This window comes from Lathamus discolor, chromosome 8 (genome assembly GCF_037157495.1).
Source record: "Lathamus discolor isolate bLatDis1 chromosome 8, bLatDis1.hap1, whole genome shotgun sequence".
Classification (NCBI taxonomy): domain Eukaryota; kingdom Metazoa; phylum Chordata; class Aves; order Psittaciformes; family Psittacidae; genus Lathamus; species Lathamus discolor.
Genome location: NC_088891.1, coordinates 20524331 through 20549206, shown reverse-complemented (window position 1 = coordinate 20549206; position 24876 = coordinate 20524331). Strand labels below are relative to the sequence as shown.

At 59.9% G+C, this 24876-nt stretch overlaps 3 protein-coding genes across 16 annotated transcripts; 1 reads left to right on the top strand and 2 right to left on the bottom strand.

Annotated features, from left to right (window-relative positions):
* Positions 1 to 419: 419 nt before the first annotated feature.
* LOC136018602 (protein PML-like) lies at positions 420 to 6075 on the bottom strand. 4 transcript variants are annotated; one of them, XM_065687979.1, is made up of 4 exons: positions 5887 to 6075; positions 4008 to 4480; positions 2502 to 3070; positions 420 to 1356 (listed from the first exon to the last, which is right to left on the bottom strand). In XM_065687979.1, the coding sequence occupies exons 1-4, from the start codon at positions 6007 to 6009 to the stop codon at positions 530 to 532; spliced, it is 1992 nt and encodes a 663-aa protein (XP_065544051.1). In that variant the 5' UTR covers positions 6010 to 6075; the 3' UTR covers positions 420 to 529. The 4 variants fall into 4 exon arrangements, with proteins under 4 accessions (XP_065544051.1, XP_065544052.1, XP_065544053.1 ...); XM_065687980.1 differs by having other exon boundaries at positions 420 to 1338; XM_065687981.1 differs by lacking the exon at positions 5887 to 6075 and adding an exon at positions 5367 to 5504.
* A 296-nt stretch (positions 6076 to 6371) lies between these two features.
* Positions 6372 to 12135, bottom strand: STOML1 (stomatin like 1). 5 transcript variants are annotated; one of them, XM_065687984.1, is made up of 8 exons: positions 11898 to 12133; positions 11091 to 11663; positions 10807 to 10913; positions 10518 to 10667; positions 9851 to 10054; positions 8906 to 9116; positions 8145 to 8411; positions 6372 to 7331 (listed from the first exon to the last, which is right to left on the bottom strand). In XM_065687984.1, the coding sequence occupies exons 2-8, from the start codon at positions 11236 to 11238 to the stop codon at positions 7129 to 7131; spliced, it is 1290 nt and encodes a 429-aa protein (XP_065544056.1). In that variant the 5' UTR covers positions 11239 to 11663; positions 11898 to 12133; the 3' UTR covers positions 6372 to 7128. The 5 variants fall into 5 exon arrangements, with proteins under 5 accessions (XP_065544056.1, XP_065544058.1, XP_065544055.1 ...); XM_065687986.1 differs by having other exon boundaries at positions 9851 to 9964; positions 11091 to 12135; XM_065687983.1 differs by having other exon boundaries at positions 11091 to 12133.
* On the top strand, positions 11494 to 21288 carry LOC136018601 (protein PML-like). 7 transcript variants are annotated; one of them, XM_065687971.1, is made up of 10 exons: positions 11494 to 11704; positions 12371 to 12476; positions 13456 to 14023; positions 15359 to 16257; positions 16356 to 16408; positions 16827 to 16907; positions 16997 to 17213; positions 17785 to 17837; positions 20330 to 20486; positions 20591 to 21288. In XM_065687971.1, the coding sequence occupies exons 1-10, from the start codon at positions 11678 to 11680 to the stop codon at positions 21163 to 21165; spliced, it is 2736 nt and encodes a 911-aa protein (XP_065544043.1). In that variant the 5' UTR covers positions 11494 to 11677; the 3' UTR covers positions 21166 to 21288. The 7 variants fall into 7 exon arrangements, with proteins under 7 accessions (XP_065544043.1, XP_065544044.1, XP_065544049.1 ...); XM_065687972.1 differs by having other exon boundaries at positions 11496 to 11704; positions 15359 to 16101; XM_065687977.1 differs by lacking the exons at positions 20330 to 20486; positions 20591 to 21288 and adding exons at positions 17907 to 18162; positions 18237 to 18321 and having other exon boundaries at positions 11497 to 11704.
* The last annotated feature ends 3588 nt before the right edge of the window (positions 21289 to 24876 follow it).

The window sequence follows — 24876 nt, the reverse complement described above, 5'->3', positions numbered from 1 at the left end:
GAGGCCTCAGTGCCATGGGGCAGGGGTGGCCTGAGCAGTGCTGGGAATGGTTGGACTGGATGGGCTGAAAGGGCTTTTCCAGCCTGGTTGATTCTATGGTTCTGTGATTCCTTGAGGGGTCACCTCTTGGAGATGCTACTGAGGCTAAATCCAGCAGTGACCCTGCAAGCTGGGCTGCCCAGCCACCCGCCTGCTCATTCACCCATCCTTGTCCCAGAGCCTTTCCTCCAGTTCTCCATATGGGTCTGCTGCCTTCCCACCCACCCCAGACCCATAAGCCAGGAGGTCACACGTGCTGGCAAGGAAAGCAAAAGAGTAGGACCACGCTGTTCCCAAGCACGTTATTGCCATGCAGTAACGAGGGCTCATTTGGGGTGGAGATGCTGCCTTTCCAAAGCCAGCAAAAGATCACCGCACCATTCATTCCATGAGGATTTATTGGCACAGCAAGATGAAATGGAGACCCTGGTCTCCACAAGGGTACCCCAACCAGCTGCAGCCCATGGCAAGCATCCTGGTTGGTAGCCCCTCACTTCTTCCTTCGCTTCCGAAGCCTGGTGCTGGGCTTCCCACCACGCTTGCTGCCGGTGGGATGCCTTGATTTGGGATGCTCCTCCTCGGAGGCTGGGCTGAGGGGCTCCGAGTGTGCTGGGCTCACAGGGGGGGTGGCAGGAGGGGAGCTCACATGGGAAGGGGCCGTGGTAGCCACCGGGAGCAGTGGCTCCTGCCTCTGCAGGGTGCTGGGAAGCAGCAATTCCAGCATGCCGGAGGGCAGCGATGGCCACTCCATGTCTGCAGGTTGGGGGTCCTGGGGGTTGCCCGTGGCCTGCAGCAAGGGGCCCACAGCCGAGGCGATGTTGGCCAGGGAGTGGGACATGGCCCGGATCTCCTGGGTCATGGACACCAAGTGCCTGTTTGCCCTGTGCTGAGCTTGCAGGAGGCGATTGCCCATCTTCAGGAGCTTTTCTGCCTGCTGCCTGTTGGACCTGGCCCAGCCACCGAAATCTTCCTGCAGCAAGGCCAGAGAGTCCTGGATGCTCCTGGGGAGAGGCACAGGGTCCCCATGGGCTGACGTGGCGTCCTTCTCCGCTTCTCCATCCCTCTGCATCGGCAGGGCTGGAGATGTGGGTTGGGTGGGGGACACATCCCCTCCCCGGCTTGGACACACGCGTCCTCTGCTGCTGGAGGGGTTCGATACGGGGGCACAGGGCTGCTGGGGGGCAGGCAGCCCCATGGGGAGACCTCCATGCGGTTGGCAATGCTCCCTGGGAGGCTCCAGGTGAAGGATCAGGGTGGTCCCGTCTTCAGACACTGAGTCGTGGTGGGGAGCAGAGGTACCTGTTTTGGGAACGGGGACTGAAGGGAGCAAGAGGGAGAATGAGGGCTCGGAGGGTCCTCCCAGCCTGCTTGGTGGGGTAGAGAGGGGAGGTGAAGGGACAATGCCCACCAGGACATCACCCCTGGGCTGATGAACCATCCATAGCTATGCCACGAGCTACACATGGTCCAGAGCTCATGAGTTTGCCCTGGGGAGCTCAGTGGCGGATGCCCACAGCAGGCCAAGGAGGACACTGGTCATAGCCCAGGTCTGAAGACAGCAGCAGGGGGATGGAGCAGAAGACCCCACAAAGTCTCTTCACCCACTGCTTCCCACTGCCTGTTTCCTGGGAGGATTCTACCACTTGACCCAACCCGGACCTTCCAGAACACCATCCCTGCACACAGCACAGACACCAAGGCCTTCACCATTCCCAAACCTTCAGCATCTCCACCACACCGCTGCTGCTGAAGAGCTGGGGGAAGACCTGAGCAAACCCAGCAGTGCTCGTGGACCTCTCGCCATCCCGGTTAGGGAGTGCTCGCAGGGAACGTTTCACCTCCTGGTTGGATGCACCACCCTGAGCTGGTAACCAGCAGCCCAAAGGGGAATTGCCCCAGATGTGGTTATGGACAAATGTTGAGCAAAGCCAAAAGGGCTGGAGACACAAGGAGCAGAAGTGGTCAGGGGCCAGCAAGGTGCTTATGGTCCCTGAGGGACCTGCAGGTGTCACCAGCACAAACATAACTCAGAGAGGATGCAGAATTGATCCAACCCTTCCACCCGCTTCCTCCTTGCCACAGCAGCCCCTGTAAGCCCCAGCTCCAAGTGCCCCATCTCCACCCAGGTGCCACGCAGCTCCCTTGTCCCTCAACCTGTGGCATGCCTCCATACCAAGCAATTCACCATACTCCCTCCCTGTCAACCTGTGTTTGAGGGACTGCCATTCTCTGCAAGATCAAGAGACAAAGGTTGATTTGGAGCTGATGGATGCAACAACTGCATCCCACCCTTGGGAGAGGTTGGATTGTGCCCATCACGTGAGCAAAAGCTGGAGGCACAGGGCCATCAAGGCTCCATGTGGAAGGAGACCCACGGAGAACACGGTCTAACCAGGGATTATAACCTTCAACTCTGCTTTTGGTCCCCCCGTACCAGCCCGCCTGGCCGCGTGCCTCCTCACCTGGGTGCCCCTCGACGCGCTCCACCAGCGCCTGCAGCCTGGCTCTGCACTCAGCGAAGCCCACGGGCTGCGCTTGGCTCCTGGCCGCAGCCCGCTGCAGCTCCTGCAGCGCGCCCTTGATGAAGGGCTGCATGTCCATCACCTCCTGCTCCGTGGCGTACAGGCTCATCTTCTCCACCAGCCGCTCGCCCGCCTCCATGCGCCGCAGCACCCCCTCCACGCGCTGCAGCTCCCGCGCCAGCTCCCGCCGGCCCTGCTCCTGCCGCGCCTCCAGCATCCCCAGCAGCTCCTCTTCCTCGCGCCGCAGCAGCCGCACCAGCTGCTCCACGCGCTGCCGGATCAGCTCCCGCAGCTCCCGCTGCGCCCGCTCCAGCCGCGACGCCTCCTCCCGCAGCGCCGCGCACGTGGCCTCGAAGCCGCCGCGCTGGTGCCGCAGGGCGCGGGTGACGGTGCCCAGCTCCTGCTGCCGGCGCTGGGTCTCGCTGCGGATGTCGCAGAAGGCCGCGTGCCGGCTGTCCAGCAGCGCGCACGAGCAGCACAGCGCCTTCTCGCACTGCTGGCAGTAGATGCTGCGGGGACAAGCACAGCCACGGCGCCAGCTCGCACCCTGCCCCGCGCACCGGCACCTCCGCACCCCGCACCGCGCTCGCCCCTTGCGCTGAGGAGGCGCCGCGCTGGGGCCACGCCTGGGTTTAGGCTCCCCCAGGGGGGAACCAAGACCTGGGGTCACCCTGCGCAGGTTCCTGCTCCCCTGCGGCGCTGGACACAGCCACTGCGCTGACCGTGCAAGAGCTGCGCACGGGAGGCATCCATCCCCACGCCGCAAGGGAGGGAAGGAAGGGGCTCCCTGCCCCTCCGTGAGCACTGGTTGGGTTACGTATGAGAACAGAAGAGCCAAGAGCGTCCCAGCTCCATGAGATGCCTGAGGCAAGAACGTAACAAGTGGGGAGTGGAGACCATCATCCGGCCCTTACGTACGCCCTGGTAGCCTTGGGAAGCAGTGGCCTGGGGACACAGGGATTGCATCGCGGCCGGCATCAGTGCTGGCCTCCACAGATGCTCCAGCCCCTTCCCCTCTTGCTTGGACTTGCCCTTGGGGGCATTTAAACCTTGTCCTGCGCTGCACCCGTGCTGCTCCCCAGGCCCTCTCCGAGCTGGCCTGGCACCAGCAGCAAAGCCCGCCCTCCTCTGCTGTCCAGCACAGCAGCTGGAGCAATAGGCTTCTTCTTGCTGAGCTCCACCAGCCTCATCCTCCTTACCCTAGCAAGGAGCACCCCACACACTCCCCTCCTTTGGTCTACGCTGTCCCCACTCTCCCATCACCACCTTGAGCCTGGCTCCATCCAAACCATCCATGCCCTAGAACCCACCGGTCACCACTTCCCGTATCTCCTCCATGACATGGTGACACCAGGGCAGCAAAGGGACAGGGACACCCTGCTCAGTCCCATCAGGGACTAGCCCAGAGCGAATCAACCCAGCTGGGGACACACCTCTTTGACCTACCTTACAGTCTGGTTCTTATGGCTCGGGTTGGAGCAGCAGAAGTTACTGCTCCTCCGGGTGCCCTCGAGGAAGTCCTTAGCTGACCCTGCCCTGATGTCCATCACCCTCTTGGCGTCGTGGCTCGCCAGATAGCGGTGATGGGCCTCGGAGCACTTGGTGCAGAGGAACTCCTCGCACTCACAGCACCAGAACTCACTGGGTTTCTTGCAGTTGTCGCAGAACAAGTCATCTCCACCAATGATCTTCTTGTAGACCTTGAGCCTGGCCTGCAGGTTGGTGAAGAGCAGGTTGTCCGTGCTGGGAATGTCGCTGGCCTGCGGGATGGGCATCTGGCACACAGGGCACTGCCCGATGGGCTTGTTCTTGCTCAGGCAACCAAGGCACAAGGTGTGGAGGCAGGTGAGGAGCTTGAGGTTGGGCGATTCCTGCCGGCAGCCCTCGCAAAGGATGAACTGGAAGTCGTCTTCTAGGAGCTTGGGAAGGGAGGGAGGAAGAGGAGTACGTGCAGGGGTGAGATTTAGGAGCTTATGAGACTAAACTCTGGGGGAGGAAGACAACCCACAGACCCTATTTAGAGCAACCACTGAGCCACCAGCAATGCCCAGGCCCTATGAACAGGCCAGATGTGGCCCATGCACTGTGGTATGGTTGGATGGAATGGCCTTGAGCACTTCCTCCCCCTGCAGCAAAAAGGCAACAGGACAGCCTCCGGGCTAAGGGGCTGGGGGGGCTATAATGCAGCGGATGGGGCACAGAGGAAACATGTACAAGGGTTCTGGAGAGAGACTCTTCAGCAGGGCCTGTAGGGACAGTCCAAGGGGAATGGCTTGAACCTGCCTGAGGGGAGACTGAGCTGAGCTCTTAGGCAGCTCTTCCCTGTGAGGGTGCTGAGGCGCTGGCACAGGGTGCCCAGAGAAGCTGTGGCTGCCCCATCCCTGGCAGTGCTCAAGGCCAGGTTGGACACAGGGGCTTGGAGCAAGCTGCTCCATGGAAGGGGTCCCTGCCCGCGGCAGGGGTTGGAGCTGGATGAGCTTTAAGGTCCCTTCAACCCAAACCATTCCGTGATCCCACGATCCAAAGACCTCTGGATGCCACCCTGCCAGGGTGGGACCATCCCCCCTGTCCCCCGTGCCCACTCCTCCCCGCTCCATCCCACACCTACGCTTTGCCAGCGTGGGGGGGCCGCACCCTCCCTAGCACCCACCAGGAAAGGGCCGTAACCCCCCAGAACCGTTACCCCCCCCCCCTCCCCGAGCGCTTCCTGCTGGCCCGGACCGCCCCCCCCCCCCCCCCCCGCCCCGGACCCTCCGCACCCCGGAGCCCACCTCCCGCTCCCCCCCGGGGCCAGCCGGCGCTCACCGGGCTGCCGGAGCCGGGCATGGCGCGGCGCGCAGGGCCGGACCACCCGACCCCCCCCCGCCGCCCGCACTTTCGGTTCTTTCCGCGCTTCCCGTGCCTCCTCCTCCGCGTCGGGGCGGAACTGCGCGGAGCCCGCTCCCCGCCGCCGGCACCGCCCTCAGCGGCTTCCCGGCCGGGTTATCCCTGCCCGGAGGGGACAAGGCCGGGGGGCACCGCGGGACCCCCCGAAAAGAGGCGTTTTCACATCGCCCCGCAGGGTCCTAGTGCCCGGCCGCACTCCGGCGGGGAGACGGAGCCGTGCTGAGGTGCGAAACCAGCCCATTCCTCTGCACCCCAAGGTTGCGAGGGGGTCACGGACTGTCCCCCCACCCTTGGAGAGGATTTCCACACACCTCTTTGTCCTGGGGGCTGTGTCCTGGATCTTCTTTACCCCTTCATGCAGGGCATCGCTACCCCTCTAACCATCTGCACCATGGGGACCACCACGGAGCAGGGACCACCAGGAACCCTTGGGACTCACCTTGCCTGGCATCCCCAAAGGGACAGGGCATAGCAGGGCACTGCTGTCACCTCCCCTGCATGGAGGGTCTCCAAAGCTTGGCTTAGCCTGGTGCCACCCAGCCCCAGGCTTTGCAGGAGACATTCAGGAGGTGGTTTGGCCTCATTGCACCCATGAAACGCTTCAATTCTGGCGACATTTCCGTCCTCCTTGCCCCTTGTCCCTGGCCTGTACAGGGCACAAACCTGTCAGGCTTGTCCCACTGGTCCAGCAAAGCACCCTGGGGCCTGGTAAAGCTGCCAAGACATGTTAACCCCTGGGTGCTGGGTGCTGCTGGGGCTGCACTCCGTGAAGCCCACTCCACGATGAAGACTCTGTGTCTTCATCATGTTCACGTGGTGAGATGGAGTCACACCACGCAGCCTCCTTGATGCCAGCACCTCTTTACCTGTGGTCCTTTGGGAAAACTGAGGCACCAAGGGGTGCGGAAGTCATCAGCCCATCGCTGCACAAGCACAAGGCTGCAGACCAGGTTTATTGTCCATTGAGAGCTGATAGAAAGGAAGCTTACAAAATAAATAAGTATGCATATATGCCTATGTACAGTCCACGTGCCCCATGGACAGGCCTCACAGCACACATGCAAAAGCACTTTGAAGCACAAATCAGAGCAATCGCTTGTTCCAAATTGCTGTGTCAGGAAGGTTTGGGTACCTCTGAGTCAGGTCATTCCCAGAATCACCACCTCTGCTCCTTCCCCATGGATGCCAGTATCCCGTTAGCCTGGTCCAGCCAGCCCTGGTGCCCTGCTTTGGCTGCCCATCCCATGGCTACTGTGCTTGGTCACAGTGTCCCCAGGCTCTTCTCAATCCAACCTGCTCAGTTCATGCCCCTTCCAGTCTGGCCACGCAGCCCATCATGGGAGCACCAGGACATGAGGCTGTGCCCTGGTGGCATATTGGCCAAGGGACATGGAAGCAAACTGGCACATGCTGGGGTGCCAACTGCATCCCATCTTCTCATGGGATTCTCATCCCATTGTAAGCAAATGATGGGCAGGGGAGGTAAAGGCAAGGACAAGGACTGGCAATGGAGCTCAGCCTCAGTTTCCCTGCTCAGGTCTTCACCGACTCCTGCAGCCTCCACAGGGAGAAGCTCCAGCAGGACAAGGCCCCCACTGTGCAGCACCCCTGCATGTCCCCCACCTTCGCACACCTACAAAGACACATGCACACAGACACGCACCCACACGCATGCTCTGCTCTATCTACGCTGCTTCATCGCCTTGATGAGCTCCTCCAGCTTCAGGGCGAGGTGCAGGTCGCCCTTCACCTGCAGCCTCCCGCTCATGTAGGCACTCAAGGGGCGCAGGTCACCCGAGAAGAGGTCCTTCAGGTCCTTCTCTGCCACCTCCAGAATGACATCAGGGATGCCCTCGGGCACACCATGGCCAGCCCGGCCGCTGCCTGTAGCACACAACGGGTGGGAGAAGGAGGAACAGAGGGCTTCAGGATCCAGCCTTGCCTGCTGGCATTCACCCCCGCTGTTCCATAAGGATTGACTTGAACCAGATGACAAACAAAGGCCTGGCAGTGTTCAAGGCCAGGCTGGATGGGGCTTGGAGCAACCTGGTCTAGTGGAAGGTGTCTTCCACTTGAGGGTTTGGAACTGGACAATCTTTAAAGCCCATTCCAACCCAAACCAGTCTGTGATTCTATGATTTTGGACACAGGAGTGCTTCCTCCTTATGAAGATAAACGTCTCTTGTGTTGCTCCACCAATGTCCCGTTACAGTGGTCTACCTCCAAGCCTTGTCCTGCTTTTGCCATGGCCACCAGGAAAACCATCAGCAGCCATGGGGGGATGGATTAGGGCATCTTCCAGCATGGCAGTAGCCCAAGGTGCTGTCCTCTCATGTCCCTCCACCGCTACCCCCTTAGGCTGGTGGCATCAACAGCTAACAAACCCCGAGGCCTCAGCCATCCACCCCACTTTGCCAGCCACCGGGAAACCCAGCTGCCAACCTTCTCCCAGGACTCTCTTTCTGAAGGAAAAATCATGGCTTTAACCCAAACCAAATTGTGCTTCGGGAGCAAGGACTCACGGCCGTGGTGGCCAAGCTGCAGTGCGCAGCTGATGGACCCTGGGCTGCCTCTCAGGGAGCCACCAAATGGGCTTGGTTTGGGACCCCTGATCACCAAGCTTGGGAGTTCACAGCATGAAAACAGGGCACGGGCTCAACACCCCCCCCCCTCAACGCAGCAACCCCAAGTAGTGACCTGAGGAGAGGTCTATGAAGTAGGTGCTCCAGGCGCCGCTGGGCAGGGCGATGTTGACCTGGTAGGATGCTCCCACCTGGCTGACCAGGGCCTCAGAGAGGATGGGTTCCACTGCCGCGAGCAGCTCGTCCGTGCTGGGCTTCCTCTGGGCACTGCTGGCAAGGAGGGGAGCGGCGAGAGGCTCTGTCTCATTCACTGTCTCCACGCTGTCTGCTGGGGACACTGGGGCAGCAGAGGGTACGCTGTGAGGCGGTGAGCTTTGCTGGTCTGCATGGACCCACCACAGGAGGTAAAGGAACCCACTTAACCAGTGCGTTTTCAGCTAAGCAAGAAGACAACCACTGGGGTTGCCATTTCCTACTGTCTGCCATGGGTTACTCTTCCCATGCTACCAGGGGGTGGAAAATTATCCCTGAAAGAAATAGCAGGAAACAAACTGGTGCAGGGCCCCTGGAAAAAACCCCAATAAACCCACGCTGCCCTCAGTGTGACTCTTGGTGAGCTGAGGCTTGGGGCTGCCTGATGGGAGCACTGAGAACTGAGGTGGTTTTGAGCCCAGGCTCCTGCAGATCTGCTCCTGCCCTCCCCAGTGCCTTGTAGGAAAGGTTTGGAGCTGTGCCCGAAGCTGTCCTCTCTCTTCCCCGCTGTTTGTGCTCATAGGAGCATGGTGCCTCCGGACTTTGACTTCTGTGTCAAACAGCCAAAGGACACGGGGTCACCGGGCAGGAGGGGTGTCGCAGGCAGAGACGCAGATCGATTACCTGCCTCTGGAGCGCCGGTCCCACTGCCTGCCCCAGCCAGGGTGCTGCTGAAGAAGTGGGCAGCCAGCTGCTGAATGGTGCCATCCAGCCCGGGCGCGGGTGGCACGGCAGCCAGAGGGCTCTCCCGGGGCGGCTGCAGCACAGCCTCCATGCTGAGCTCCACACGGTCCACCTCCAGGCCCCAGGACTTGGTCATGTCATTGATCTCCAGCTGCAGAGGCGGGGAGAAAGGGAGAGGTGCTGGGAAGAGGCCACAGAGCAGAGCTGGATAAGGCCATGGAGAACATCCAACCATAGCACACCAACCATGGGCATCCAATAGCTTACACTTCTGCTACCCATCAGCTTTAGATGTGAGGTGCTGGACCAGGCTCAATAGTCCAGCTCCTCCAAGCTGTCCATGCTTACGTTCAACCCTGCTCCCCCACTTGCTGCCCTGGCATGGAGGAGGTCAGGACAGGGAGGACAGTTCTGTCTTGTTCCCCTTTCCACAGCTCCCTCCCAGGCTGGCCCTTTCCTTGCTTCCCTTTGGGTAACACATCCTGGTATGGTGCTCCCTATATAATAATATATCCAATCCCTTGTAGACATTCAGCACACAAGATCTTGGCCTGGCCCAGGTTGGCTGCAGGCACTCATCACCCCTCTGCCAACACTGTCCTGCTCCCCTCCTAGTTTGCAGCCCTCCAGGCATTTTCCTGGTGGAGCTATGGGGGTCAGATTTAAGCCTGCCAACACCATGTGGGCTTTTCTCTGTGGCCAAAAAGCCCTTAGGGACAAGGCACAGAGCTCCACAGGCTGAAGATATCTGCTTCCCACTAATCACCACGTTTTCCCAGCTCCCTTCCTTGGCCAGGACCATGGCCAGACGGACTTGGAGCAGCTCCATCTTTCCCTTGCTGTTACTTTCACACCAAGAGCCCAAGGCTTTGGGGCAGTGCTCACCAATAGCTGCTCCCCGATCCTCAGCTTCTCCATCTGGATCTCACGGAGACTCTTCTTCATCAAGGTCTTGGTCATGGCGTTCTGCGCCGTCATCCGGGTGGCCGCGATGAGGTCCTTCACCATCATGACAGACAACACGGGGTCCCACACGCGGAACTGGACATCGGCACCCATGGAGATGACGGCCCCATCCTTGGAGGTCAGCTGGGGCAGAGGGGTCAGGATCTCTTCCCCTCTCTGCCCCATTGCCCAACCTTTGTGCACACAGCCTGGGAGCAAAGGCACTCACTTCTTCCCCAGCTGGCAAGCAGCTCTAGGTCTCTTTGAGAAGGTCATTAGAAATGAAACCAACTCAAATGATGACGTTTGGGCTAGTCTGAATGGTGAGGACAGTTTCCAGCATGGGACTGTGACTGAAAGACATCTGGAAAGGATAGGGATGGATATTTCTGAGATTCCTGCAGGCAGGAGCACCCATTGAACAAGGTATGCAAAGTCAGCTGCAGAGAGGTGAGGACTCTGCCTTCACAGCACCAGCTACAACCCAAGGAGGAACTGAAAGCTGGGTCCATGCACGGCACCAAGGGTCAGACCACCCCAAAATCCATGTGCTCTGGGTATTTTAGAGGTGTCTCTCCATCCTGCCCTGAAGCCAGCAGCCGCTTACCTTGCAAGGGGGCACGTTGAAGGCCCTTGTCCTCAGATCCACTCGCTGCCAGTGGTCGATGAAGGGCAGCAGCAGGACCACGCCAGGTCCCTGCGGTGCTCGGATGCGGCCCAGGCGGAAGATGATCATTCGCTCATAGGTGGGCACGATCTGCAATGGGAAAGCTTGGAGCAGGGCTGAAGCAAAGCCCTGGGTCCTGCGGTGCCAAAGGGACCAGGGGCAGCTGGGAGCAGTCCTCCCTATGGAGGATGGGTTGTCATCCCCTTCCTGCCCTGCCTTCCTCCCTTACCTTCAAGGCAAACCAGCCTGAGATGGGGAAGGTGACAACCATCAGCAAGAAGACCAAGGAGGTGATAATCCCATGGCAGATCCAGGACAGCCAACCCTGGGAGGACTCTGCAGTGGGGTGAAAGGGACATGTACCTGCTCCAACCCCCCTGCCCTGCCTGTGAGCCCCCAATCCAAGCCTCTCCCCCATGCACCCCAGAGAAGCATGGGGGCCACCCAGCCAGTGGAACACCCTGCAGCAACAGGGAGAGAAGCAGCAACATCCCTCCTAAGGTTGGGACTCACCTGTGGTATTCCCTGCTGGCCCCAGAGAGTCTTGTTTGGATCCAAAGGAGAAGAAGCCCTTCTGGGCACTATAGAGCCCAATGCTGGACTGCTGGAAGCGGTCAAAGTCTCCCAAGGGAAGGGCCTGGTATCCCGACCGGCTGAACATGGTGCAGGTGCTTTGCACAGGGCTGGTGCTCAGAGCATCCTAAGCTCAGCTCTGTGCTCCCAGCACTGCGGCCAGCATGGCTTCTGCCTGTCCCCAGCCCGACCCAGCGTCCCTGCCTGGCTGCCTGGAGACCTGATGTGCTCCGGCGAGGAGCTGACAAGCGCTGTTATCACGGAGGATGCTGGCTAGAAGAAACCACATCCTTCAGGAGCTTTCCTCGCCAGGCTCTCACCCAGCCTGGAGCTTCCCATCTTCCGGGCACACAGGAGCTGAGCCGGGAGACAGAAGCCACCCTTGTGCTTCTCACCCCCTTGGAGCTGGGAGATACCCGAGGGGTGTCCGTGGGGACCGGAGGCCGTGGCGAGGACGCTGTGTAGGGAAGGAGCGAGCTGCTGGCGCTTCCTGGTCCGCCTGTCATGTGGCTGCTGACGGCACAGGGATGAAACGGCTCATGGCTCCCGGCTCGGTGAGTTTTCCCAGAGAGCCCCTGCCCAGGAACTTCCATGGGGAAGACGGGGTCCTCCATTGCATGTTCCCGTGGGGAGGGGGCTCCGGAGGGTACCGAGCTGCGCGGGGGAGCAGTGGGGGTATTTTTCGCAGCCATTCCCTCTCCGGCATTGCCTTCTCACTGTGCCAAAGTCCCCCCTCCTCCATCTTACCGGCTTGCAAAGGGCAGTGAAGGCCAAAGAGCAGCGCTGTGAAGGGAAGGGGGGTGACAACAGGGCCGGTTTAAAGCCCCCGTTGGCTGAAGCAGTGGCCTGAGGCCCAAATGCACACACAGCGGCTGCGCTTGGAACCAAACTGGCACCCAGATATGCACCCCATGACAGCCCGGGGGGACCTAGTTGGTAGATGAAACAGAGCTTTGCCATCTGAACCCCCTCTCCGTGGTGCCAGCATCCCCCTGGTGTCAGCATCCCCCGGTACCAGCACCCCCGGTAGCAGCATCCCCCGGTGCTAGCACCCCAGGCGGAGGGAAGGCAGAGCAGGCAGGTCAGCGTGCGCTGCCCGGCGGGGAGCGGGGAATCCCGGCTCCCTCTTCCCCCCTCCCGGCACCCCGTTTCGTCCCGCCTGGCCCCCCCTTTGCCTTCCCCGCCTTTTTCCCCTCCAGCTCCTCCTCCTCCTCTTTCAGCTCGACCGGGAACACGAAAGTCCTGGGCGCTCGCAGTCCGGCCCCGGTGCTCCCATGGCCGATAGCCCCGCAGCCCCCCGCCCGCCCGGCCCCGGGCTCCCGGCAGGTAAAGGGGAGGGGGGGGGTCCCCTCTTTCCTGGAAGGGGAGGCGGGACGGGGAGGGGGGCAAAGCCTGGCCCAGACCCCCCCAAACGTTGCCTTGGGATTGCCCGCTGGGGGCGTGAGGGGGGCGGTAGTTTTTGTTAGGGTACAAATCTACAGCATGGGGGGTGGTAACGGGGGGTCCCTGCTTTATTCGGGGGGTTCCTGCCTGCGCTGCCGCACTGGGGGAGGCCCGGGGTGGGGAGTAACGAGGGGGACACCTTCGGGTGCCAGCATCCCGGTGCTGCCCCGGAGGTTTTGAGGGAACCGGGGGGGAGCGTGGCCAGAGATCCCCCTTTCCCTTCCCATTCCTTCCCTGCGCTCTCGCTCACACGGCAGGAAGGGGCGGCGACAGCAAAAGCGAAAGGAAAGTCGCTTTGCAGCCTTCCCCCTCAACTGCGAGATCCATAATCGCCCAAAGGGGAGGAGGCTGGGGAGCGGGGAGGACCCCCCGCAGGGTCCCACACTGAGGCAGGAGGGAGCACAACCCTGTGCAGCCAGCAGAGGATCTCCCCAGCAGAGCATCCTTTGCCTTGGGGAGTGCTGCCATCCACATGCCCTCGGGTTGGAGGGTTGACACTCCCTCACCTCAGCATGAGGAAACACTTTACATTGAGGGTGGCAGAGCCCTGGCACAGGCTGCCCAGGGTGGGGTTGGAGTCTCCCTCCTTGGAGCCATCCCAAACGCACCTGGATATGTTCCTGTGTGACCTGCTCTGGGTGGCCCTGCCTTGGCCACCAAGGGGTCCAAGGGGTTGGAGTGGGTGGTCTCCAGAGGTCCCTTCCAACCCTGATGGTTCTGTGATGCTGTGATTCCCTGCAGCCGGGGCGGGGTGTGAAGTGGGCTGCACAGGGGCCTCATGGCCCCCTTGGGTGGGACTGAGCCTCCTGCCACACTCCATCTCCTCTGGTCCAATGGGGTCTTTCCCCCGAATCCCACCTAGATGGAGATGGTGCCGCTGCCCCCATGGAGACAGGAGCCCAGCCGGGTACACCCCCGTGCTTGCCCACATCCCACCCTCCCGCGGAGGAAGACGACTTCCAGTTCATCCTTTGCGAGGGCTGCCGGCAGGAATCGCCCAACCTCAAGCTCCTCACCTGCCTCCACACCTTGTGCCTTGGCTGCCTGAGCGAGAACAAGCCCATCGGGCAGTGCCCCGTGTGCTCCACGGCCATCCCGCAGGCCAGCGGCATTCCCGACATGGACAACCTGCTCTTCATCAACCTGCAGGCCAGGCTCAAGGTCTACAAGGAGCTCAGTAGCCCCAGTGGCCCGAGTTGCAGCCGGTGCCGGGTGAAAACGGCTGTGGTGTGGTGCTCTGAGTGCGAGGAGTTCCTCTGCACCAAGTGCTTTGAGGACCACCAGTGGTTCTTCAAGAAGAGGAGCCACAAGGCCAAGAGGGTGGAGGAACTTCGTGCTGAGTCCGCCCATCAGTTCCTGGAAGACAACAGGAAGTCCTGCAGCCTCTTCTGCTCCACTCCTGGTCATGCTGAGCAGGGGCACATCTCCAGGTGAGTGGTGATTTGTGCCCAGGTCCCATCCTGCACCAAGGGTTTTGCGGCTGCTGCTCCAGGACCGAGTCTGAGCAAGCTGCTCTAGTGGAAAGGGGTCCCTGCCCGTGGCATGGGCTTGGAACAGGATGAGCTTTAAAGTCCCTTCCAACCCAGAGCAGGCTGGGATCCTATGAACTCTGCCAGGAGGGCAGAGCCACGATGGTTTCATTGCCTGCCTTTGGGAAGGGACCTCTGCAACCTGGGAAGACGCTGGGCAGGAGCAGGGTGTGATATGGGGCTGGCAGGTCTCAGGACGACGGAAAGCAGCAAAAGTGGGTTAACACCAGGCTTCATGCCCACACCTGCAGCTGATGGTGCAAGGCAAAGGCGTTCCCTGCCCCGTGCCTCAGTTTCCACTCCTGTGCAACTCCTCAGCAGCCCCTTGGGGAGGGGAATCACACCCGGCACAGTGGAAATGCTTTCCTCCCACCACTCACAAATTGGCTTTGAAAGATGCTCGCGTTTCCTTCCAGCATGTGCTGCAAGAGCTGGGCTTCAGAGCGTGGAGGGGTGGTTTGGATGGAGCCAGGCTCAAGGTGGTGATGGGAGAGTGGGGACAGCGTAGACCAAGGGAGGGGAGTGTGTGGGGTGCTCCTTGCTAGGGTAAGGAGGATGAGGCTGGTGGAGCTCAGCAAGAAGAAGCCTATTGCTCCAGCTGCTGTGCTGGACAGCAGAGGAGGGCGGGCTTTGCTGCTGGTGCCAGGCCAGCTCGGAGAGGGCCTGGGGAGCAGCACGGGTGCAGCACAGGACAAGGTTTAAATGCCCCCAAGGGCAAGTCCAAGCAAGAGGGGAAGGGGCTGGAGCACCTGTGGAGGCCAGCACTGATGCCGGCCGCGATGCAATCCCTGTGTCCCCAGGCCACTGCTTCCCAAGGCTACCAGGGCGTACGTAAGGGCCGGATGATGGTCTCCACTCCCCCCTTGTTACGTTCTTGCCTCAGGCATCTCATGGAGCTGGGACGCTCTTGGCTCTTCTGTTCTCATACGTAACCCAACCAGTGCTCACGGAGGGGCAGGGAGCCCCTTCCTTCCCTCCCTTGCGGCGTGGGGATGGATGCCTCCCGTGCGCAGCTCTTGCACGGTCAGCGCAGTGGCTGTGTCCAGCGCCACAGAGGAGCAGGAACCTGCGCAGGGTGACCCCAGGTCTTGGTTCCCCCCTGGGGGAGCCTAAACCCAGGCGTGGCCCCAGCGCGGCGCCTCCTCAGCGCAAGGGGCGAGCGCGGTGCGGGGTGCGGAGGTGCCGGTGCGCGGGGCAGGGTGCGAGCTGGTGCCGTGGCTGTGCTTGTCCCCGCAGCATCTACTGCCAGCAGTGCGAGAAGGCGCTGTGCTGCTCGTGCGCGCTGCTGGACAGCCGGCACGCGGCCTTCTGCGACATCCGCAGCGAGACCCAGCGCCGGCAGCAGGAGCTGGGCACCGTCACCCGCGCCCTGCGGCACCAGCGCGGCGGCTTCGAGGCCACGTGCGCGGCGTTGCGGGAGGAGGCGTCGCGGCTGGAGCGGGCGCAGCGGGAGCTGCGGGAGCTGATCCGGCAGCGCGTGGAGCAGCTGGTGCGGCTGCTGCGGCGCGAGGAAGAGGAGCTGCTGGGGATGCTGGAGGCGCGGCAGGAGCAGGGCCGGCGGGAGCTGGCGCGGGAGCTGCAGCGCGTGGAGGGGGTGCTGCGGCGCATGGAGGCGGGCGAGCGGCTGGTGGAGAAGATGAGCCTGTACGCCACGGAGCAGGAGGTGATGGACATGCAGCCCTTCATCAAGGGCGCGCTGCAGGAGCTGCAGCATCTGCAGCCGCCGGAGGCCAGGGACAGGACACAGGCTGGGGACTTGGCCGAATGCAGAGCCAGGCTGCAGGCGCTGGTGGAGCGCGTCGAGGGGCACCCAGGTGAGGAGTTGCCGTCGGGATGCATCCGCAGGCAGCGGGGACCTGGGCCAGCTCAAGGCCAGCACCCAGCTCTGGATCCCACAGGGCCCAGCGCCACCTCTCTTCCCCAGCTTCACTCTTGTTGGGTGCTTAATTCCACCAGGACCAACATTTGCTCCTTTGCTGGTATGACCAGAGCCCCTTTTTGGTCCCCCATAAATACAACAGGCTCTGGTGATGCCGATTTCTGGACCCTGAGAGGCTCCTTAAACCCGTGGGCCATCCCTAACCAAAGGCCTGGGGAAGGGGAAGGAGACCAGAGCTGCCCCTTCCTTGTGGCAGGTACCAGACAGGTTGTTCCTGTCTCGGCTGGTACCGGGGCCGGGTGGGAGCTCCAGAGGCTCTGATTTGGGATTGCAGCCCTGCTCTCTCCATTGCAGACACTAATTCCCAAGCTGACCCCGTGGCCGAGTTGTCCCTGGAGAACAACCTGGTGAGACATCCGTGCTCCATCCTGGTGTGCTGAACGTGGATCCCCCTTCCTCTGACCTTTGCCAGCTGCTCCTAAGGGTCCACCTTCCCCTCTCCAGCGCATCACTCCCATTTCTGCAGCACAGCCACCCCCCAGGGATGTTTCTGCTTGGGCAGAGCAGAATCTGCTTTGTAGGCAGCATTTTCCACCACCCAGGCGTGCTCCTACCCCATCCCACTTCTCCAAGCTTCCTGCTTCACCCCTCATTTTCATCAGGGGAAACCATAGCCTCCCCAGGCTGTAGCCTTGCCAAACACCCACAGCTCAGGCACAAGCCTTGAGCCAAGCCGTGCCACAGTTCCACCCCCCCCCCCCCCCGCTGAGGATGCTCTGCCCCTCTCTCTGCTCACCCTAATGCCACTCCATGCTCTCTGTGCAGCAAGAGGAGCCCATCCAGCCTGAGAGTGAGAGCATCGTGCCCACCTGCACCATCAGCCTTGAGGGGATGCAGAGGAGCCCGGTAACAACCACTGCAGCCAGGCAGGAGCCTCTGGGGACCAGGCGCTGCCACCCTGACACCTCACATCCCTCCTGCTCTCCTCTCTCCAGGCTGACCCTGTCACCACGTGGCCCAAGCAGACATCGCACTGCTTGGAAGCGGAGAGCCAGACCTTTCCCAAGCTCATGAAGCTGGAGGGCAACGACACGCCGGTCCCCAGCTGTCCCACTTCAAACCAGTGGAAAGACGAAAGGGAACTCAGAACCTCCACACCGGACCAGAACTGCAGCAGCATCCCTGCCACCAGCAGCCACATTGTTGATGCAGGTAGGGATTAGAGATGTGGTCCTCACTGTTACATCTCTTCCCATCCTTATGGTGGTCCCCCATCTTTCCCAGCCTCTCAGCGGGCTCTGAGTGCACCCCCATTCACTCAGAGCCTGGGCCGACCTCCCCTGAGTCAGAGAAGCGGAGGGTGGGAGCTGCTTCCCAGAGGGTAGAAACAGGAGGAATGCTCAGGGATGAACAGGGATGCTCCATCCAGCTCCATGTCCTGCCTCTGAGGTAGCCAAAACCCAAGCCTAGGGAAGAGCATAGCGGAGGGGAACATTCCACAGCGAGGGGTCCTGGGCTCTGCTCTGCAAACAGGAGGGAAGATGAAATACATCTTCTGGAGAGGCTGGTATAGGGCCATTGGGTGAAGCAGCAGTGGAGAGGTTGCCCCAACCTTGGGGTGCATCTGAGAGCACCCGAGGGCTTGTGTTTCGTGGTCCTGGTAGAAGTGTTTTTGCCTCCTGCTGCAATAAATCAGGAGATAATATCGGTTCTCCCATGGGAAAACCAATGGGATCCGAAATCACAGTCTTGGAGCTTCAGCATCCTCCTGTTCCTTCTGCAGAAGACACCAGCATCATCATCTCCAGCTCGGAGGACAGCGAGGAAGACACAGTGGTGAGTGTCACGCCAGAGCCCCCTCCTTGCTGAGCCACGCTGCAGGCAGAAGAGGCAGCAGCCCCCCAGCATCTCCGGGGTGCCTTTCCCTTTCCTCCAGCCATGCTCAGACCTGAGCCTTCTACCCCAGCAGCAGCCAGAGACTTGCTTGCAGCTTTCTCTTCCCCTTGGGTTGCTCTCAAGGATGGATGGATAGATGCAGGGCATCTGGGCGCTCACAGATCTAGTCCTCCTGAGCCAAGACCTTTGCTAGTATCTCCTGGTAGTCTGGAGCAGCCTGGCTCTTCTCTCGCAGGAAACAAGCCCCAGCTTGATCCGCTCTGAGGTGGGATCCCACACCAGCTGATCCCCCAAGACAACCCTTTGGGGTTGGTCTCTATGGCTTCTTTGTCACCTCAGGTTAAAACACAAACCCCAGTTTTCATACCAAGAACATCGAGTTTGGAGGTGACAGTAGCATCCGTGCGCACAGAGAACTCCAGTCCTGTGCCCACACAGGCTGAGAAGGTCCTAGGAGCCACCAGAGCAAGTAGGGACCACCTGAGCATTCCCAAGGGGGCATCTCCAAGCTCGCGGCGGCGACATTTCATAGCACCCATGCTGCAAACTGGGGTGTTGCAACCAAAACGGCTCCAGCCGAGGCGGTTAGATGAACCAAAGGCGAGGGATCCCTGCTGAGATTCCCTGTCACCAGCCAAGCAGGGGATCCCTCTGGGAATGGAGGCGAGTGTGGCCGATTCGGGATGGTGAAGGGGGTGATTTTCCTGCACTGGCTTAATGAGGGGTTGGCAACCCCTTTTCTGTATAAACTAAAGCAGAAGCTCTTCTTACTCTTCAATAAAGCTGTTCCCTGATTAAATCCCACCCTGCTGCTGGCTTCCTGACTCATTTTTGCCTTTGCTGTTTTAACTTGCTCTCCTGATGCAGCTCTAATGGGGGGAGAAAGAGTTGTGGGGCTAAAACCCTGTCCCCACTCCTTGCTAGTGCTAAAAAGATCCTGAAGCTGGGCGTTTTGGGAACGTTAGCAGCTTGCTGTGAGAAATCCCGGTGTGAATTGAGTGTCCTTTGGCGCGATGTGCATTGAAGCGTGCAACAAAGGTGTAGGCTGAAAGTAAAAGAGAGGTCCCAGTGGTATAAACATCTCCCTATGGTCTGGTTATGGGCACTAGGGAAGTGCAACCTGGAGAGCTGGGAAAAGATGGTTTAAAGCCTGAAAAAAAGGGGAAATGGCAGCTGAGAGATAGGATGAGGCAGTGGGATGCAGCCCAGGGAAGCTGGTGAAGGGTAAGGGCTAAGGCCATGCCTAAAGGCTCAGATATCTCAAAGGAGATGTTGGGGCTGGGGAAGAACCTTTGTGGGGTCACCTGGGGACTGCGTGCTCTGTCCACCCAGCTGCAGCCACAAGAGCATGGCCAGCACCCAGCTCTGCCTGGATCCATCACCCACTGTGACTCCCAGTGTGTGTCTCTGCATGGGTGATTCTCCTCCTCCAAAACCTGCCCATCTTCCCCTCTCTGCTTACCTCTTCAATAAGACCTTTTTGCATAGAAACACAGTTTGCTTGTTGCTGGTTTGGGTAACAAGAGCATCTGCGACCACGTTTGGTGACCAAGTTTGGTTCATCTAACCGCCTTCAGGCCAGCCAGGTCATTCTGGCCACTGCCACCACCAGTTCCAGCCTTCTCCTGTCTCTTCCCACACAGAGGAACCCCCTATGCCCTTCAGACACCCCATTTTAACGTGGTATTTAAGAAATCCCACATGCCCTGAGCTGGGGAGCGCTTGGTTTTGCTCATGTGGCTGCAGACATTGGTCCAGCCACGTGTCCACCACCCCTGGGCTGCAGGTGAAGATGCAGAGATGGAGGGAGATGGGTGCCCCATTGCTGCAGGGTTGTCCCTTGGGGAAAAAGGGAGGAAAAACCAAGGTTGGAGCTTCTTGAATGTATTGTTGTCCTAGACTTCCCATAGGGAGATACCTGCCGTGGATGGGCATCTGTGCTGAGGCTGCTGGTTGTGGCTGCTTTTACTCCCCCTTGGGAAGCACTACTCTAGGCACCAAACCTCCCCCTGGCCCACTTCAGTCCCCTTTTCCTCTGGACACCAACCACATCTTCAAGTCCAGCACTATCACATGTGTGAGGTTGCTCAGCCTTGTCCCTGTATGAGCTGCATCCACAGGAGACATGCAGCAAGAGACAGCGATTCCTTGGACCTGCGTGTTGGCCACTGCCTGGAGGCCACCCCATTAGGACAAGTTGCATTCAGGGCTCTGCTCGCTTGGCCCAGACCCTGATTTTGGGCTCTCAGACACAACACAAACCCAGCCGTCCATTGCAGCACCTGCACATCAGACCCTATGGGCTTCACAGCATTGCACACAACCAGGTCCATGCCCATGGCCTATGGTGCACCCAAGGGTTCTCCTCATGCCTTCCCAGCCAGGTCCAAGCAGGCAGATGGGACTTGGGCCCATTCTCCGATCTCTTGCAGGCTTCCATCAAGCCCAAGAAGATCAAGAACTCGTCCAGCCCCACATGGTCTGGGAGCGGCACCTCACCCCACCACAGCACCGGCCCCAACAGCCCCATGGATGACGAGTCGGAGCTGAGCACCTTAGTGTTCCTCAGCTTGAAAACTGAACAGCGAAGTGAGCACTGCCCTTCATGGGTAAAGGGACACTGGGGGGGGGGGGGGTAGGCAGAGAGGGGCACCCCAAATACTTACTCCAGCCCCATCCTTTCCCCTCCGCAGCCCAGCACATCACAGAGGTCGCAGCCACAAGCGGAGAGCATACCTTCAAGACGCTCATTCAGACACCCGAGTCGTTGCTGGCGCTGCTCTCGCAGGGTGTCTCCATGGAGGTGGCGATACAGAACCTCCTCTGGTACCTCTCCCTGTTCCCCAGGCCAATCCTCATCGTCTACAACTTCTGGGCACCAGAGCTGCCCTCTCTCTTTAAAGCCCTGGATGCCGCCGGCAGGAAGGTGGACTTCTGCCGTGCTGTGCGTGGTTATGTGGATATGTTGCCCTTGGTCAAAGAGAAGACACCCAAAGCCTCTTCCTACAAGTTCAGGAACCTCCTGAGGAAGCACAAGCAGCAGCAGCGCAATGAGGGCAGCGCGCTGGCCGCGGCCAAGGCCTTGCAGGAGCTTTGGGAAGTGCTGGAGCTCCCTGCCTGTGCTGAGGCGAGGATGCTGCTCACCCACTGCAACCTGCAGAGCTACACCGTCCTGCAGGCCCTGGTGCAGGAGAAGCTGCTCACCAGGAGGGCAGCCAAGGTCCTGGCTCGGCGCAACCTCATCTTCTATGAGCTGGAAGATGTGTGAGGACAAGCATGGGGTGAGCTGAGCTGGTTGGGTCTCAGGCTAAGTGTGCTGGGGATGCTCACATCACACAGGACCCACGTACCCTCTCTGCTCCTTATCAAATACATACCTTTATAAAGCACATTACGGAGCACAGCCAATGTCATTTATTGGGGTGTCTCCATCCCTCTTTTTTCCAGCCAGGCAGGAGTGGGGATACTGGAGGCATCAAGCCCATGAGGATCCTCAGGGGCTGGAGCACCTCCTGTGCAGAGACAGGCTGAGGACACTGGGGCTGTTCAGCCTGGAGAAGAGAAGCTGCGTGGAGACCTCAGAGCAGCTTCCAGTGTCTGAAGGGGGCTACAAGGGTGCTGGGGAAGGACTCTTCATCAGGGACTGTAGCGACAGGACAAGGGGTGATGGGTTCTAACTGAAACAGAGGAGACTGAGCTGAGCTCTTAGGCAGAAGCTCTTCCCTGTGAGGGTGCTGAGGCGCTGGCACAGAGTGCCCAGAGAAGCTGTGGCTGCCCCATCCCTGGCAGTGCTCAAGGCCAGGTTGGACACAGGGGCTTGGAGCAACCTGCTCCAGTGGAAGGGGTCCCTGCCCGTGGCAGGGCTTGGAGCTGGGTGAGCTTTAAGCTCCTTTCCAGCCCAGACCATCCTGGCGCTCCGAGGCCGCGGTGACAGCGCAATGAGGGGCGCGCACCGCCAGGTGTCCTCTTCGTACAAGCGCTGCTTGCGCAGGAGCGCTCGGACCCGCTTGTGCGCGCTGCCAGCCCCGCGTCCCGCACGCACACGCGTCCCTCCCGCGCACCGGTGCTCCCTCCTGGGACCCGGGAGGTACCGCGGCCATCACCGCGGCCTCCGGTCTGCGGGGATCAGGCACAGAAGGAGGAGGCGGGCAGTGACCGGTCCTCTGCGTGGCTCGAGATGGGCGAAGATGAGCAGGAAAGGGATGTGGGGAAGGTTTTCTCTCCAGAAGGGTGAGGTGGGAGCTGCCAGGCTTGGGAAATTAGGGACAAACAGGGAGAAAATGTGCCGCTCCCCCCCCGTTCTGGGAACAAGCAGTGTCCCAAACACGGCTGTGATGTGTTGGAGCTGGCTCTTGGCCAGTGAGGCAGAGGTGGCCGAGGGGCTGCTTTCCCCGGCCCGGGGAAGCACCAGGACGGATCCAGCAGCACACAGCAGTTTAGAGGGAGCAATCCCAAAGGAGCACGGTGACACGCAGGGGCTTGTCACCAAATCCAGACAATGCCACCTTGCCCTGGGGATTCTCTGGTGGCTGATACAGTGCTGTGCGCCGGGAGCAGCCTCTACAAGGGGCACAGCCGGAGGAGAGCAGAGCCCATCTGTCTGCTGTCACCAGCCTCATCAAAGCCGTGTAAAACAATAGCGAAGGCAATGGGCTGCAGGAGCCAGATGAGCTGTTTCTTTGCCCTGAGCTGCTGTAAAGCTCATTCATCCGGCTAGAAAAGGGGTTGTCACTGCGGGCTGAGCAGAGCAGCACCCAACAAGTTCCAGCCCTGGGGTAACCCTGTGGGGTGAGGGCTCCCCAAAGGTCCCACCAGCTCCCACCTCCCACCACCACCTTGTACATGCTCACAGGCTGGTACAGCCCCGCTTGGGCCTCTCTTCCAGCCATCACCACCCCCTGGAATTCCCAATCCAAGCCAGAGGTGGAGGAAAAATCAGTCTCTGGGTTTTCTTAAGAGCAATAAATAACTTTAGAGAATTAAGTGACTCTCCTGAAATGATATACAATGTGCTGCCTGCTTGATTGGCTGGTATTAATAATGCATTGCTCAATCTAAACCATTCATAAAAGGGCTCCCTGCTAGCCCCAAGCAAAGTGCTTTGGGACTCAGGAGAGGGGGGAAGGAAAGAAGGAGCAGCATAAATCCTTTCTGCTTATGAAAATGGATTTCTTCCCCAACAATCAAGCAAAACTAATTAGAGCCAAAGGGCCGGTTCTTCTGCATCTGATTATGCCCCTGTAGGATCACTCAGGTTAGTGGGAGTCCCAGACAGAGGAGGATTAGAATCACAGCTTGGTTTGGGTTGACGGGACCTTAAAGCTCCTCCAGCTCCAACCCCTGCCATGGGCAGGGACCCCTTCCACTGGAGCAGCTTGCTCCAAGCCCCTGTGTCCAACCTGGCCTTGAGCACTGCCAGGGATGGGGCAGCCACAGCTTCTCTGGGCACCCTGTGCCAGCGCCTCAGCACCCTCACAGGGAAGAGCTTCTGCCTAAGAGCTCATCTCAGTCTCCCCTGTTTCAGTTAGAACCCATCACCCCTTGTCCCGTTGCTACCGTCCCTGATGCAGAGCCCCTGTCCAGCATCCTTGTAGCCCCCTTCAGACACTGGGAGCTGCTCTGAGGTCTCCACGCAGCTTCTCTTCTCCAGGCTGAACAGCCCCGATGTTCTCAGCCTGTCAATTCACCCCACTGAGCCTACGCAAGGTTACTTAGGCTATATGCCTAAGAAACCCACCAGCCTGCTAACATCCGAGCAGGGCTCAGGACCATCAGGACCAGGGATGAGGGGTCAGACCTCTTAAATACTTTGAGAAGCAGTGAGGCAAAGCTGAGAGAAGACTTGCCTCGGTGGAAGGAGAAGCCACATCACCCCTGGCCAGGATGCTCCTGGAGGGATGACTCCTGCACTCACCTCATCATGGAGAAGCTGGCTTAGGGCTAGAAGCTAAAGGAACCAGAAGAACCCAACCTGGAAGCTCTGCCTCCTCCTTGTTAAATAGGCAATGCTCCCACCACCATGGTGTGGAGGGCTCCTCCCTCTCAGTGGTGTAAATCAGCAAGCCCTCATTGACCACAGTGGTGATCCAGTGGTCAACACCAGCTGTGAACCCAGCCCCAGCCCAGCTTCTGCTTGTCACATGCATAGGAGTGTGCTGCAACTTGGGGCTGGGGCAGGTGTGGTGTGAGGAGAGGCTGGCAGGTCCAGAGCTTGCTGTTCCACCCATCCATCCATCCATCCACCCACCCACCCATCCATCCATCCATCCATCCACCCATCCATCCATCCATCCATCCACCCACCCATCCATCCATCCATCCACCCACCCATCCACCCACCCATCCATCCATCCATCCAACCATCCACCCATCCATCCAACCATCCATTCCTCTACACCTCCATCCCCCACCACCCTTCCTTGGAGCTCTCGCCTGGGAGGACTGAAGAGCCACCACAGAACACTGTGCCCAGTCCCTGAGAAACTGAGGCACAAGTGGTGCCATGAACCCCACACATCATGAACGGAAAGGTGGATTGATGGTGCAATCCATGCCACGCTGCTTCATGCTACAGTGCCCTCCCATGTGTCTAGGTCCTAATCTAGACAGCTGCTCTGGCCTTCAGGAGCAGGAGGAGGGATGCACTATCCATCCCATCACACGTGCCTCATCCCTTGACCCATTTCTAGCACAACATGCTGCCTCCAATGCTCCTGAAATGCTGCAACTCTATCTAGGGCACTTGGCTTTCTTCCTCTTACATGATGAATGAGGGCAACTGGGGAAGAGCTCAGCCAGAAAACAAGTGCCCTCTCCGTGCTGGCCACATCTTTGTGGCCTTTTAACCTATTTTCATGCTTTTCAAAGCGAGTCTGTGGTCCCTGTGCCCTCCACCTGAGCTCTGCAGCCCAACTCCCAGCTATGGGCCAACACCAGCAAGGGCTGCCCCATAGTTCTGCAGCCCCACAGTGTACATAGA

Excerpts from the sequence above, each read along its gene's own strand:
- LOC136018602 (XM_065687979.1), bottom strand. The coding sequence starts at position 6,009 with ATGTCTCCTGCAAAGCCTGGGGCTGGGTGGCACCAGGCTAAGCCAAGC. Across the intron at positions 4,481-5,886 it reads CTTTGGGGATGCCAGGCAAG|CTCCTAGAAGACGACTTCCA; the intron begins GTGAGTCCCAAG and ends TCCCTTCCCAAG. Across the intron at positions 1,357-2,501 it reads GCGCGTCGAGGGGCACCCAG|TCCCCGTTCCCAAAACAGGT; the intron begins GTGAGGAGGCAC and ends TGCTCCCTTCAG.
- STOML1 (XM_065687983.1), bottom strand. The coding sequence starts at position 11,238 with ATGTTCAGCCGGTCGGGATACCAGGCCCTTCCCTTGGGAGACTTTGAC. Across the intron at positions 10,055-10,517 it reads TCAACGTGCCCCCTTGCAAG|CTGACCTCCAAGGATGGGGC; the intron begins GTAAGCGGCTGC and ends CCTCTGCCCCAG. Across the intron at positions 7,332-8,144 it reads CTTCATAGACCTCTCCTCAG|GCAGCGGCCGGGCTGGCCAT; the intron begins GTCACTACTTGG and ends TGTGTGCTACAG.
- LOC136018601 (XM_065687971.1), top strand. The coding sequence starts at position 11,678 with ATGAAACGGCTCATGGCTCCCGGCTCG. Across the intron at positions 16,409-16,826 it reads TGTCCCTGGAGAACAACCTG|CAAGAGGAGCCCATCCAGCC; the intron begins GTGAGACATCCG and ends CTCTCTGTGCAG. Across the intron at positions 17,214-17,784 it reads CAGCCACATTGTTGATGCAG|AAGACACCAGCATCATCATC; the intron begins GTAGGGATTAGA and ends TTCCTTCTGCAG.